Raw genomic sequence first — 15,525 nt, forward strand, 5'->3', positions numbered from 1 at the left:
GGCCCCTCCATTGCTATTTCCATCCATTCACCATTCACCTCGGACTTTCCCTCAGTGAAAGTCAGACAGCAAACTGGACAGTAATGCAGTAAAAAAGGGAAGTTGGGCAAAATGAAAAGGAGGAAGGTGGGACCTTTCCATCAGTGCAGCACCATCCCAATAGCCAGCACACTGATAAGAGTTAATTAATTCAGAGAAGGAAAGGCTGCAGAATACAGATGATCGACAAAGAGGAGTAAAGGGAGGGATAGCTTTTTTTTACAGTCTCTTCATGAATCTCATTGGTGGAATGTAAACAAAAAACAGCAACCTGGGCAAGTGTCAGAGAATTGTGCTTGTCTAGTACCTAAGTGCAATTACTTTAGTCTGTTTGCCCAAATTAGATTCCTTAGCAGAGGACCTGAATCTGCTGCTGTGTGCCTAGAAATGAGAAGAGCAAAGCCAACAGGCCTGGAAGCTTAGCGTTACCCCACAGGAGAGCTCATTTGAGTTGCTGGAAACATAATGCTCCATGACGGCATCCCTTGTTTTCAAGCTCTAACACAATATCATATCCTTATGGATCATTTTATGTTATCAATCAAGTTAGATGCCAACTGGAAAACCTACCAGAAGAATATTCACGTCTTATTATTAAAGCATTTGATAGTTTTACATATTAAGGCCCAGACAAAAATTTACAACCTTGGGAGAAACTCAACACAATCTTTGGTTGTTAAACCATTACAACAATCCTGAGACATCAGCTGACAATGGAATTAGAGATTTAGGCACAGTGTTAGAAATTCAAATTCTCATAATAAAGCACCTATTGCAACATGGCATGAAAGGAAATTGTAAACAGCCTTAGAAATAAATACATTCAAACTGCAGTGATTTAAAATGTAAAAGGTAGATTTATCATTTTACAACACAAGGTTGTATAACGAGATGAAGTTTTAGTTCCCTTGTTGCTATTCACAAAAATCAAACGTTACATTGTTACATTGTTACACTGTAAAATTATATACACTAGATGAGTGGATAAATACAAGTCACAGAAATAAAACTATTTTACATGGTGCAGTGCTGAGGATGAATTAAAGAGTCTCACAGCAGGGACTTCACTAGGACTGAAAGACGGGGGGGCTTAGCCACCAGGGTATATTTTAATTGCGCTTGCGAAATCTCTGCACTCTAATCTTTTGTTACTGTATTAGAACTACACTTATGCCAACAATCAACGAAGAAGCCAAGATTTTAACAGGTAAAAAGCGAGACACATTTCTTCTCTGTTTTTACAAAAGTTAGCTTTTTAGACACACCAAGGCTGCATGGGGGGAATTCACTAAGGCCATACTGAGTTCTCCTGTATACTATAACTTCAATACTCCAGCTGCTCATGTAAATGTGTGATAAAGTAATACCTTATCCAATTCCTTTTTCTATTAGATAAGTTACAGGTCAAATTACACCAATTACTGTTAACATATACGCATACAATAAATACTTCATCATGTAAGCTGTTGATAAGGCCCCTTTTTAAAGTGGCTACTGTCTGAATTTAATAACATGATGGTAGAAGAAATAAAAGATCTGGAGTAAAGATTACTATATGTACTTTAAGTATGATTGCTTTCATTTTATTAGTGTGGATATCTGTGCGTATATGCTCATGTATAGCCTAGCTGCCAGCAGCGACAAAATGCAGCCTCCCTCAGGGTCCTATCCTATCGTATTTATCAATATTCTTGCTTCTCTTTGTTTAGGTACATGTCTGCACTGTATTATTATTTGGGGGCTGTGGACCATTTTAAGGTAGCTTCAGCCCCCTAAAATAGACCTAATGACATCCATGTCTAACAGCCTGAGGGAAAAAGCTGCTTTGTCTGGTGGTGCAGCAGATACTTCTGTATCTCTTTCCAGACGGCAGCAGGGTGATCAGGCTGTGGCTGGGTGTGTCTTTTAGTATTCTTTGGGCTCAGCAGGCACCTAACCTCAATGATATTACTAATGGGTACCAATGATCTTCGGAGCAGTTTTAATCACCCGGTCCTGGGCTGTGCACATCCCACACATCTATTGCTCCTCTGTAAAAGCTGACAAGAATTTGGATAAAAGTGTATGCTAAATGAGTAAATGTAATATTTGGGAAATTTGCCCTCCTAAGCTTCCTTAAGAAATACTCTAATTCCTGAGCTTTCTTCACCAGCGTGGAGATGTGAGATGACCATGTCAGGTTCTCTGTGATGCTGATTCCCAGGAACCTAAAAATGTTCACCTGCTCCACCTCAGCTCCACTGATGTAGTAGTGTGTGTCTTCACCTCCTTTTTCCTAAAACCAATGATCAGCTCCTTGGTGTTGCTGACGTTGAGCAGTAGGTTGTTCTCTGAGCACCGCTCTGCAAGAATTCTCATCATTGTTTGAAATCCTGCTGATGATGGTGGAGTCATCCACAAACTTCACAGTGGAGTTCTCTCCATGTTGGTGAAAGGTGTCATATCATATCACATTTGTTGCTTATGGGCCTGCGTAGCTGCAGACCAGTCAGGGTGCCATGCTGACCGCTGTCCAATGCTGAAAGCACCTACAATGGGCACATGAGCATCTACACTGGAACACGGAGCAATGTGGCAGATTAAACATCTAAAGCCCAATGATAGACATAATGATCAATGATTCTGCTGCTAAAACCTAAAATGTTTCATCATATTATGAACATAAACTATGACACAAATGATATTTTTATTGCAAAGTTGATACTTTGGTCCTGGAGCGTTTAAATTGCAACCTGTCAATCTTTTTAGCAGCATTAATGTGCCAAATATATTTCATGGCAATTTGACACTTACATTATTTCAGTAATCATGAGGCATCAGCCATGAGCAGCAGCAAGTTTAATCCCCCCATGGAGTCCAGACACTGTTAGTGGTGATAGCTAAGGACTCTGCTGATAGGCTGATGAAATGATGAAGCTGATGGATCTACGAAGACTGGGAAGTGATGGGGAGGTGGTGGGGCAGAGAGAGAATCATGTTTAAAATGAGAGAATCGTATTTAAAAAGACAGCAGCATGATTGGCCAACAATGTAGGTGAGTCGCTGTGCTATTGGATAGATGTGACCAGCTGATGAGAACGGCTGATATCACAACTGACAGCCCCAGATAATGCCAGCAGGAAATTATGAGGGAACACACGTAAAGCCAAGTATTGGGCAAACATTGGTATCTTTATGTAAAAAAAAAAGAAAAGGCGTCAGCCTTTACAGGCTCATATCACTCAAACCTTACAGTCATTTCCTAATTTCCTGTCTTCCTCTCCTCCCTACTGTTTCTCTCTGATCAGAAGTCGCTCGTAATGACACCTGCCCTGAGCTTCCAGAGATCTCTAATGGTTGGAAGAGTACATCTCACCCTGAGTTGGTTCAGGGCACCGTGGTGACCTACCAGTGTTATCCTGGTTATCAGGTGGTGGGCGCTGAGCTGCTCATGTGCCAATGGGACCTCACCTGGAGTGGTGACCTACCAAGCTGTGAGAGAGGTGAGTACAAAAACACTACTGCCACTACTGCATTATCCACTTGAGATGGGAAAGATGGAAGAGACACGCTCAATATCTACAACTCAACTCAGACCCACTAGAAAATACATGTAGATAAGATAAGATAAAAGTGGTAGGTCATTTCAGAATAATCCCACAAAATTAACACATTTTAATTGAGTTTTAATCTTATTCAAACCTTATTCTTCAGCCTTCTGGGACTTTCAGTTAGACATTAGTTGGCCATGTTATATATAATGTTGGGAATTAGGGTTTAAATGGCATCAATACTTAAATTTAATAATATAATAATAATTATTATTACTATTATTTAATATTTAATAATAGAATTTAGCTTGTGTTAAATCCACTCTTAGAGAGAAAACTGATAGCCAATTACCAATTTAGTCTCATAAAATACACTTAAGTATCGATTTAGATTAATAATTAAATAATAACTATAACCAATATCACCATCAATAGCTAATATGTTGAAGGATGTGGAGTTATAAAGAAGAGGTTGGAGATATATTCACTCTTATGCAACATTCAAGAAACAAAAGCAAATAGAAATAAACAAAAACAAAACACACAAGATGAAATATAGCTAGAATGCAATAAAATGTAGGACAAAGAGATGTATCTGTGAATGTGACAAAAAAGTTAGCCAAAGTTAAGACTGCATTAGGTAACTGTGCTAGCCACAAAAACAACGTCTAATAGCTTATGCAGCGCTGTTTGACAGTGAGTGATCACTAGCAGTTGACAGTCTTACTTAATGATAGTGTTATTACTATGTCATAGCCTAATCATTGTCACTACCCAAGGGTGTCACTTTGTGTTGAAAAGTGGTGGGGGCATTAAGGGCTGAGATTTGGGGTGTGACAAAACACTCACCCCACGAGATGTTACACTGCACAAGTATATATTTTAATACAATTTAGAAAAAAAAATTGATTCATGAAATTTAGTATTGGGGTTCACAGGGTTTCTCCCCTAGAAGAGTTTGAGTATTAAACACTTAATTTCCTGCATTCTGGAGACATATTCTGCACCAATTTATGGTGGTAACGTCTTTATTTGTATTGAGGGAAACACAAAATTCAGGCGGCAGGTGAGAATTCAGAATATAAAAATATATTAGAATATAATGCAGTAAGAATGAATTCTGGATTGTTAAACCTGCATTAACTGATGAAGCAAGCTGTAAATACAACATTGACATATCATCACCTTTTATGTTATTGTGAACAGCTGCTCATTTACACATCCAGCAGTGATGGTAAAGGTGACTCTTTTGACAGACTCGAATCTTCAAATCTCATTCATTAAAATTAACTAATCTGTTTTTGAGTGATTTGTTCATTGCGCCGCTGCATCCCTCTAGTGGACATTGTAAAAAACAGCGCATTTCTCAGAAGAACACAGAAGGCTGATTGGTTTCTTTTAATTGATCATCTCTTGGCCTTTCTCTATCATCTTTCTATAAAGTCCCGTGGGGCCACAACCAAATTCAAACCATGTAAAAAGCACAGAAATATGTCAATATGCATTCGCCACCACTCCGGCTAAATCCGTCCATTTTCACAATCTTTCCTGAGTATACAACCAGACAAGCCATATGCAGGCTTTGTATATAAAATTATACTATCATTATATCTCTAAAATGCACTCACTCAGCCTGCCGAGTGAATGAAAGACTGAGGAGGACCCATGTGAGCGGTGAACGAGTCGTTCATTCCTGCTCCACAGTAGGAGCTGTCACGTGACAAACAGACCCACAGTTGAGAGTCGTGAACTAATCAATTCTGTTTCCTGTGCTGATGGAGCCCATGCAGCTGCCGTGTGACGAGTGAACCTAAGAGTCCAAGATCCTTCACACATGCGTGAAAATGAATGAATTACTCCTTCAGACTACTCGTTCCTCCTGAGTCATATACAAGATTAGGTTAAATGAAACGTTCTTTGAACGACGCAACACTATCCAGCAATTACAGAGCAACATTATCAGTTCAATATTCACTCTCTTTTAGCTCGGTTTTTGGTTTCTACCAACTCACAGGGGAAATTTCAGGCTCTATCTTTAACTGTTTGCCGGCTGTTTGGTGCTGGACAGGCAGGCTACAGCGGGTTTTTAAGGCTTTCTTGGTAACAAACAGCCACAGCTGAAAACAATGCTATGGTAAGAGTAAACAAAAACAGTAAAGCTGTGAGTAGGAGTAAGAGCTGAAACCAATTAAGACAAATGTCCCCTGGTGGACAGTAAAGATATTCTATTCTAAACTTGTTATATCCGTAATGCTGAGGGGAGCAGAGATTCAGGGGCAATGTCAAAATTATTATTGTGAATTATATCCACTATACAGTCCCCTCAAACATTCCCTTGGTACATGTACATTACCATGCAATATACAAATTATAGACATGTTTCAGTGGTGATGCAAAATCAGGATTCTTAAATGTCCCACTTTTCAAATTACTGCTCAATATAAGTTATGGAGTGTTAAATACTGTTAGTCTAAATGTCCGTAGCTTGGTGATAATTACAATAATTTGGGGCAAAAAGAATAACTGATGGTTTCACAGAAACTTTTTCATAATAGTTCAATTAAATAGCCCTAAAACCAGTTTTCAATTGTACAGCAACTATAAGTCTGGTTTTCATTAGGCTATTACACAACAGCAGACACACACACACACACACACACACACACACACACACACACACAAAAACAGCAGTAGCAATGCCTCACTCCTAGCGACCAGCCCCATTGGCAGCAGACGGGGACCTCGGCTCCAGTATGGCTGACTTCCACCCAATGTTTCTGGTCTAGCTGGCCCATCTTCTGCTGGGCTGGGTCCAGATCTGGTCTGACTGGATGCCGGGACAGACGCAACTAATTTCTTAATCCTGCCTCTGTGGGCTCATGTGTCCTGGCTCACACAAACAGAGCTGGATTGGCTGATTTTTTCCATGTGATCAGAGACCCCTGATAGAACTGAATTATTAGGATTTTAATGTTCTGTAGCGACTTCCAATGCAAGCAAAGCTTCTGCTTTAAGGTCGAAATCTGCATGTTCTCTACAAATGTTATCTGCAATTGCTTTATTTCACAATGTGAAATGTATTTTTACAGAATGTTTACACAGATCGTCACCCTTTATAGCCAAGTAATATTTATATTTGACCCCTGGTCACAGGTTGCATGTGTCTTTAAGCTATGTACAGTTCAACCAAAGACGAGTGCATTTGGACGCCTCTTTTTCTGCTTCCCAGTCAGCCATTTGTGTTCTTTCATTTCAGTACTGCATCAAAAGAAGCTAGGAGTCTATTATCTTCCTAGATGGATGTAATCCTTTTTTGCATTACAGAGCAGCTGGATTCAGTATAAAGAGTGTGAATTGTACAGTTTGCTGACAGTAGTTATGTCTCTCTGTCTAGCTGAGACAAAGGAAGACACAAAATGTTGGTTGACAATAGCAACCTTCTATCTTTGTCTGTCCATCCAGTGGTGTCTTGCGCTGACCCTGGAAAGGTGGAGCACAGCCGGCGGGTGCTGTCAGGTCCTCATTTCACTGTGGGTTCAACCATCCAATACATTTGCAACAAGGGCTTCACTCTATCTGGAAACAGCCTGCTCACCTGCTTCAACCGAGGCTCCTCGGGCCCCAAGTGGAACCAGAAGCTGCCTAGATGCCTGCGTATGTATGAGTGTTTCTCAGGCATGCATAAGTACACCAGAAACTCCATTAAATCATGATGCAACAACATTCCACTTACATTTGAAAGCCAGCTCACCACCAAGTGAATATTATGTGTCAACAACAAATGTAACTGCCTCAGTATGCTTCAGACAGAGTGCAGCTTCTTGGTAGGAGGGCTGCCTTTAACAATGTGTGTAACTTTCTGAAACAATCTAAAAATCCTGCCCACTTTATGAAGTGATTGGTCCGGTGTGTAGAGGTGTGGAAAGGAGTAGGTGAGTTTATACTTCTCTCAAGCTCTCACATAGCTACGACTGTGTGAGAACTGGCTGCTACACCGTGAGTGGCTTCCAGAAGCTATTGTCTCAATTTCTGCAACTAATTGCATCAAGACTACAAAGATGCTGAGAAACACCACTTTTGTGCACACCTCACTACTACAAGATAATATTTTGTGTGTGACCAAGACAAAAAACAGAACCTTTTAGCACTTTGGTGGCTCCATAGACCAAAGGTTAAATGCTGTTCCACAGCCAAACATATGGCCAGAGTTTGAGTGTGAATGTGTAACACAGTGTGAAAACACTGATTGCTGAATTTTAACACAGTTTTTCTCATGCAGACTTTTTTCACACGGTGATCCTCAACCACAGGCGTTGGAATTATTTGTGAACATCATTTCACAAGCTCTAAATTTTACTTACCCTTCTTTAAGCACATAGATGAACCCATTCCCCATCGAGTAACACCCTCTGGAAAAACTTAGCAAATTAGCATAATCATCAGCATGTTCGTTGTTCTTTTCAACCCTTTTGATTTTGGGTATACTTAACATTGTACCCTCTACGGGCCACCAGAGGAGCTTTAGGCGCTTAGATTCTGGTTCTGGTATCAATACTGTATATCACAGAGTTTTTCCTCTGTCAAGAGCTACTAACATTAAAAGTTAATTAACCTGGTTTCGAATTAAGGGTTTTAGTGTCCCACGCTGGCCTAAATCTGTTACCGTCTTCAAACAGACAAGAATGAACTATGTTTCATCATACAACTGTCAAGTTTAAAGATATTGGTACAAAATATGAGCTGTTATTGACTTCACTTCAACGTATGTGTGAAGTACACAAGTTGTGTTATCTCCCTCATGCATGTATGAAAATGGTCAAAGCTTTTGTGTAAAATAAACATTTTAAAATATCAGGTAAAGGTTCTGTAATTTGTAATTTAATTAGTAATCTTGATGGAAAAATTTTCAGTTTGTATGTGATTTTAATGTATCATCAACATCACCAGCACCAGCTGACCTCAGTACCTTGACCTCGTGCCATTCCTTTGTTTCTGATAAAGCTGAAAAAAAGTGCGTCAGTCTAAAATATAATTTCCTCTTCAAACAGTCTTGAAGGTATTAACCTCATTTGCATGAACGCCTCATACTCTGCCTCACCTACTTTCTAGGTGGAGACATATTGTACGATGGCACTGACTAATAATTAATTTAACTGGAGAATTTAATGGAAATTACTTTGGAGAAGACAAGCCAGGTAATGTGTTATGCATGAGATGGAGATCATATCGAAATGACAATTATTATGTCAAAAAAACGGAAAGCTGTACTTCCAAAAGTTCTCTTCAGGTCCAGGACCGAACGACTGCAGAGAACATTATGTCACGACGTCAAAGTGGAACTGTCTCTTAGATATCTTTTCATTCTTAATGCACTTTTCTTTCACACTACTCACTTTGGATTATTGAAAGACTCAAGAAGACCCATGTTGGGGGCCCATTTCTGACTGGCACAATTTACATTTATTCATTTAGCTTAGTGTTTCCTCCAGGGGGCGTTCCGAGGACGATGGGGGGCGCTGGAAGTAGTATTTTGGAAAGGGGGGCGCTGAGCTGCTTTTGGGGGTCGTTTGTTGGTTGGAAATTCTAAGGGTTTACACTTAAGATCCACAACAACAGGAGTTTAAACTTTAAACTACTTGCAAAAAAACTGTGGTCTGCAACATTAAAACCTGCCAGTTTAGTCCACTGTGTATTTTCTCTCTGCCAGCTACTTGTGGTTGTGTGGATATTCTTCTGTCGGACTAACCTTGAAAGCAGCGCTGCGACACCAGCGAGTAACGTGGACCCACCTTGCGCTGTGAGTTGCAGTCAGTTTGCGCCAAAGTGGACATATACTGTAGTTTCAGTAGGCTATAAAAATGTAACGTCAAAGACTGAAGTCCTGACTTGCTCTGTTGGGGATTGTAAGCGGCACTTTATCAGAAGTGCTTAAGTTTTAACGGAGTTAGAGATTTCTGCCTGATCACAGGTGTCGGTTAGTTTCCTATTCCCCTGGCATGAGCGCTCATTCAGGTTTGTCTGTTAGACGGCGAAGGGATACTTGCAGCTAATCAGTAACATAATGCAGTACAGGGCATGTAGTAAAATATTGTGAATTCTCTTTAAATAGGCTAAAGACGTTAGTCTCCCATTACGACTTTTTTTCTTTACATGTCAGAGAACTCAGATATGTGGGAGAGATTCTGAATGTGCATAAATTTTTGAACTTGAGCAGATAAGTTTGATAAGTTATTAACAGATGAGCTAATAAAGTCCAGTCAATAACTAAATTAAAACGGATTAATTTATTACTGAGATGAAAAGGGGCCACAAACACATTTAAATAGGTTACTTCCCCACAAAAGAGGAGGTAAGACTTAATTATGTGTGTTGACTCAGCAGGGATGATATTAAATAAGTTGATCTACAGGAGAAAAATATTTAAAAGCAATGAGAATGCCTGAGAGCCTCACTACATTATATTATAATTGTATATTTTGAATTGTCACTTGCCACCTGAATTTTTAGACATTTCCATTGCCAGAGGCCGCACGCCTCTGGCCAACTAGCAACTAGGGTTAAGTGTCTTGCTCAGGGACACAGTGGATGGGTCACAGTGGGGGATTGAACCCAGGTCTCTTATACCAAAGGCATAGTCTTATCCATTGCACCATTGCCACCCCACCAATTAAATTGAATGACAAAGCTTCATAGTAAATGTTGGTGATTTTGCAGCTCAAAGACTTCTAAGTGTGTTAAAAGTCTCTGGTCCACGCAAGAGGTATCATGCCATCAGGCACAGAAACCAGGCACTCCTCAAGCCTTTAAAAAAGGCACATCTGTTTACTTGTCTGTTGGGTCATGGAACTGCCAGTCGGCAGTCAACAAAGCTGACTTCATCACTGTCTCGGGCTACTTGCACTCACTGAGACCTGGATCAAACCAGAAAACTCTGCTACCCCCGCTGCGCTGTCCACCAATTACTCTTTCACCCACACCCCTCGGCCGTCTGGGAGGGGGGGTGGGACTGGGTTCTTAATTTCCAACAAATGGAAATTCACACAGCTGCTACCCCCGAATCAATATGCCTTCTTCGAATACCACGCTGTCTTTGTGTCCGCTCCGGTAAAGGTCTCTGTGATTGTCATATACCGTCCACCAGGACAAATGGGTAGCTTTGTGGAGGAGCTAGACACACTGCTGTCTTCAATCCCAGAGCATGACTGTCCCCGACTTGTCCTCGGTGACATGAACATTCACTCAATTCAAACTCAGCAGACTTCCTGTCTCTGATTCAGTCCTTTGATCTAACACGGGTTCTTGTTCTTAGCCCCCCGACCCACAAAGCTGGCAAGGTGCTTGACCTCGTTCTTGTCCGAAACTGTGCCACAGAGTGCCTAACAGTCACACCTCTACATGTGTCTGACCACTATTTTATTCAGTTCATGGTATGCATACAGGAAAAGCCCATTCTTCCAACACCATTGGTTTCACACTGCCGCAACCTCCGCAACCTGTCTCCTGACCTCAACACATTTTCACCCTCAACACATTTTCCTCACTTGAGGTCAATGATGCCCCACAATCTCTGTGCTCTACACTAAGCTCGTGCCTGGATAGCCTGTGTCCTCTATCCACCAAGCCTGCTCGCCCAAACCAGCCCCACCCGTGGCTAACTGATACCATCCGTGGGCTTCGTACTGATCACAGAGCGGCTGAAAGAAAATGGCGGCTGAAAGAAAATGGCGAAAAACCAAAGACCCCGCCGACCTTAAGGGCTACCAATTGCTCCTATCCTCCTTCTCAACAAGCATCAGTGCTGCCAAAACTGCACTCTATAATGACAGAATAAGCAGTGCCACTGACTCAAGGAAATTATTTTCCACTTTTAAAGCCAATTATATATAATAAAGTTAATTCTTTGAAACACTCAAACTCAACCATTGTAGCAGTCCTACTACATCTTTTCCCCTGCCCTTCCAGGTCAGTGGTTGTTCACTCTCCTCGTTTACTCCTCTCACAGAGAGCGAAGTATCAGAACTCTTGACCCGTAGTCGTCCAACTACATGCCCACTGGACCCGATTCCTACGAATCTCCTCCAAGCCATACTGTGGTCCTGACAATCACTCCATGTGATAAATACTTCTCTGGCTTCAGGAACCTTCCCGACCACTTTCAAAAGGGCTCGGGTTACACCCTTGCTCAAAAAGCCCTCACTTGACCCAACTCAAGTTGAGAACTATCGACCAGTGTCTCTTCTACCTTTTTTATCCAAAACTATTGAACGGGCAGTCTTCAAACAGGTTTCAGAATTTCTCTCAGGGAATGACCTCCTAGATCCATATCAGTCTGGTTTTAAGAGTGCCCACTCTACTGAAACGGCTCTTCTGTCTGTAACAGAAGCCCTAAGGTCAGCTAAAGCTGCAGCCCAATCCTCGGTTCTTATCCTGCTTGACCTATCAGCTGCCTTTGACACAGTCAACCACAGGATCCTGCCATCCGCTCTCAGCAATGGGCATCTCAAGTAAAGCACTCCTGTGGTTCGAATCCTACCTCTCGGGGCGTTCCTACAATGTTTTGTGGCAAGGACAATCATCCTCCTCCCACTGCCTCTCCACAGGGGTCAGTGCTTGGGCCCCTTCTCTTCTCAATTTACACCACCTCACTGGGGCCGATCATTCGCTCGCACGGCTTCACTTACCACTGCTACGCAGACGACACTACCTATCCTTCCCGCCAGGCGATCCCACTGTCTCGGCGCGGATCATGGACTGTCTATCAGACATATCTGCATGGATGAAGGCTTGCCACCTTCAACTAAACCTCTCTAAGACTGAACTCTTGGTCATTCCAGCCAAGCAATCTATCCACCATAACATCAAACTACAAATTGACTCCGCAACCATCACCCCAAACAAGGTGGTGAGAAACTTGGGTGTCATGATTGATGACCAGCTGTCCTTTTCAGACCATGTTGCTACTGTCTCTCGGTCTTTTCTCTATACAACATAAGGATAATCAGGCCCTACCTCACTCAGTACGCCACCCAGCTTCTGGTACAGGCCATGGTTATCTCTCGCATCGGCTATTACAATGCCCTCCTAGCAGGTCTCCCAGCTTGTGCGGTGAAACCCTTACAAATGGTTCAGAACGCAGCAGCGCATCTGGTTTTTGATCAGCCCAAAAGGACTCATGTCACTCCATTACTCAGTGACCTCCACTGGCTCCCCATGGCCTCCAGAATCAAATTCAAGTCACTAATGCTTGCATACAGAGTGACTACTGAGTCTGCACCCATCTACCTAAACTCCATAATACAAACTTACGTTCCTTCTCGGCCACTACGCTCCTCCAACGCCGCCTGGCTCTGCCATCCCTTCACACAAAGCAATCCCAGTCCCGGCTATTCTCATCTGTGACACCACGACGGTGGAACGAGCTACCACACGCCATCAGAGCAGGGGCGTCCCTCTCTAACTTCAAGAAGCTCTTGAAAACTCATCTCTTCCGAGAACACTTCCTCTTATAACACCTCTAACTCCTAACCTCTAACATGCACTTCCTGTGCTCTTCTTCTTCTATCCCCTACAATGATCTTATATTGATTGCACTTTTTGTTTTGATTGCACTTTTTGTTAACTCTCACCTCCTTCCCTAGGTATCCACCCCATTGATGTGATATGTACTGTGAGCTCTTACTAGTATTTATTGCTGCTCTTACTAGTATGTATTGTCAGTTATGCTCTGTTGATGCTTGTATGTTGTTCCTCAAATGTAAGTCGCTTTGGATAAAAGCGTCTGCCAAATGAGTAAATGTAAATGTAATGTAATGTAAGTGGTTAAAACTGAGCTAAATGTGATTGATAAGCTTGGTTTTTAGACATCTAGCCATCATGCCATTGTTTCGACAGCTTTTCCATTGCTATATTTAACCTAGATGTCTAGATATATTTTGACGTGCAGTTCAGCAAAGCTGAGTTCAGGTTCAGCACTGATGATTTTAAAGGTGTCAGTGTGCTCTGAACAAAGTGCTTGTCAGATTGTCAGTGTCTGCAACCCACTTTCAGGTGGCAGATGCTATGACCGACAATTTTTGTAACTTTCCAAAACACACAATAGCCGATCACACCCACTGTATGTAGAGGGAAGGTGTTAAAGTAGGCATGCACACAATTAAATAGTGCAATGTCTGACCCTGCTTCCAGAGTAATGTCTTGTAACTTAAATGTGTGTGTTTGTGTAACCTACCGCTGATAGAATTTGTGCACACATTTTAAGATATTCTGAATTCTATCGACAGCCTTTTTTTGATTTTTCAGGAGTGTTTCCACCTGTTTACAGTGGGTGATAAGCGCCCACAGTGTTTGACTGACCATCATTTTATAAGCTCAAAATCTTATTGATCCTTAATTGAGCCTATATTTATCCTCTGGGCAGTCTGCTCATTAGATTTTGAAATTTCTTGAAGTGGACATTTTAGCTTGATGGTGCTATCAGAAAAAATGAAAGATAGAGTCATTCGCGGCAGACCATGAATAGTTAATTTGATGGCAGTCTGGACATTAGTACCATCCTCCACTGGTCCCACTGATATTAATAGAACATTATCATATCTGACAAAATATCAGCATAATCTGTAATGGATTATGTTTCCAGTACAGTATTGTCAATCTGAAGTGTTTCTCCCATTTTATCTCCAGCTGAGACTTTTGAATCCTGCAGTCACCCAGGAACCCCCACCTATGGGATCCCCAGCTCCAACAAGCTCCATTTCCAGGCTGGAGAGACCCTCCACTACTCCTGCCTGACAGGCCACCAGCTGCTGGGTGAGCCTGTTCTCCACTGTGTCCCTGGACACCCATCCCAGTGGAGTGGGCTGCCACCTGTCTGCAAGGGTAAGGAACTGCAGCCTGATGCCTTTTCTACATTTTCAGGTCAACTTCAGTTATTCAAGGGTCCTTAAAAGTGTGTTTCTTATAAAGATCTAATTTAAGACCATGAAAAATACAAATTCCTAAATAACAAGATTAATAAATATACATAAATGTGCCAATAAATTGTTGAATCAGTTCATACTTTTTTATATATAAACTCTGCTGGTTAAATCTGTGTGGCAGATCTAGCTAAGTCATTTAACTGGTTGAAGAGTGTTTCATATTATGAATTAAAAGTGCCTATGGAAGCAGAAAAGGCCATAATATTTTGAACTTTAAAAGCAACTGAATACCACTAGTGAATCAATACCTTTGAAATGTTAAGATAAACTCAAACTTAAAATGACCTTCTTAAAGGAGGATAATTGAAACAATATAAATCCAGATAGATGGTTTCCAAAGTAAAACATATTATAAAAGCAGTGCTATTTTAATGTAATTATTGAGATTTTATTTGTAAATAAAATTTCACAATTATAGATTTACAGTATTTACTCGCTTACAAAATAAAATCCTTATGGTCTTTCTTTGCTTCCATAGTGTCTGCTACTTGTTCTTTTGAATGCCACCAGATGACAGGTGTGAACTTTTAAATGCATGGCCAGGTTAACCTGTGGGATCCTGGGGCATTTGCCTGCTTTTGCTTGGCTGAATGCATTCAGAATGAACATCTCATCTTGGTCTTTGTACTCAGCTGTCCCCTTGCTGCTCTGCCAGTTGCACTCAGAATGTTGATGCACAGCAGCGCACTTCTTGGTGTCAGCTTTTTACAAAAGACCATTTATTTTATTTTTATTTTTTATAAAGGGCTATACTGTCAGAGCTGCCAGCATTAATCTGCTGCAGTTGCCACTGACACACATTCTCCTTGTTCCTTATACATCCCAGCAACTTCAAGGTATATTCTTGTAATTATAATTTACCTGAAATCAAGAAGATTATTTCATTGTGAACTATGTAGATGTTGCTGATCTTTGAAATGTTTGCAATAAGCAGAACAAATTCATTCCTCATCTTTTTTTCACTGTGATGTGGTGCAAAC

The 15,525-nt window shown here is 41.2% G+C and overlaps 1 protein-coding gene across 3 annotated transcripts in view; it reads left to right on the forward strand.

Annotated features, from left to right (window-relative positions):
• The window catches only part of sez6b (seizure related 6 homolog b), a 225,338-nt gene that overhangs the window by 202,314 nt on the left and 7,499 nt on the right, over window positions 1–15,525 (forward strand). For all 3 annotated transcript variants that reach the window (XM_038694227.1, XM_038694228.1, XM_038694229.1), the window contains exons 11-13: window positions 3,327–3,521; window positions 7,032–7,223; window positions 14,250–14,444. In XM_038694227.1, coding sequence (XP_038550155.1) covers window positions 3,327–3,521; window positions 7,032–7,223; window positions 14,250–14,444 — 582 coding nt within the window. The remainder of the gene's footprint in view (window positions 1–3,326; window positions 3,522–7,031; window positions 7,224–14,249; window positions 14,445–15,525) is intronic.

The sequence above is a fragment of the Micropterus salmoides genome, unplaced genomic scaffold, assembly GCF_014851395.1.
Source record: "Micropterus salmoides isolate LMB-PRFRI ecotype aquatic unplaced genomic scaffold, ASM1485139v1 Ms_hic_scaffold_3, whole genome shotgun sequence".
Classification (NCBI taxonomy): Eukaryota; Metazoa; Chordata; class Actinopteri; order Centrarchiformes; family Centrarchidae; genus Micropterus; species Micropterus salmoides.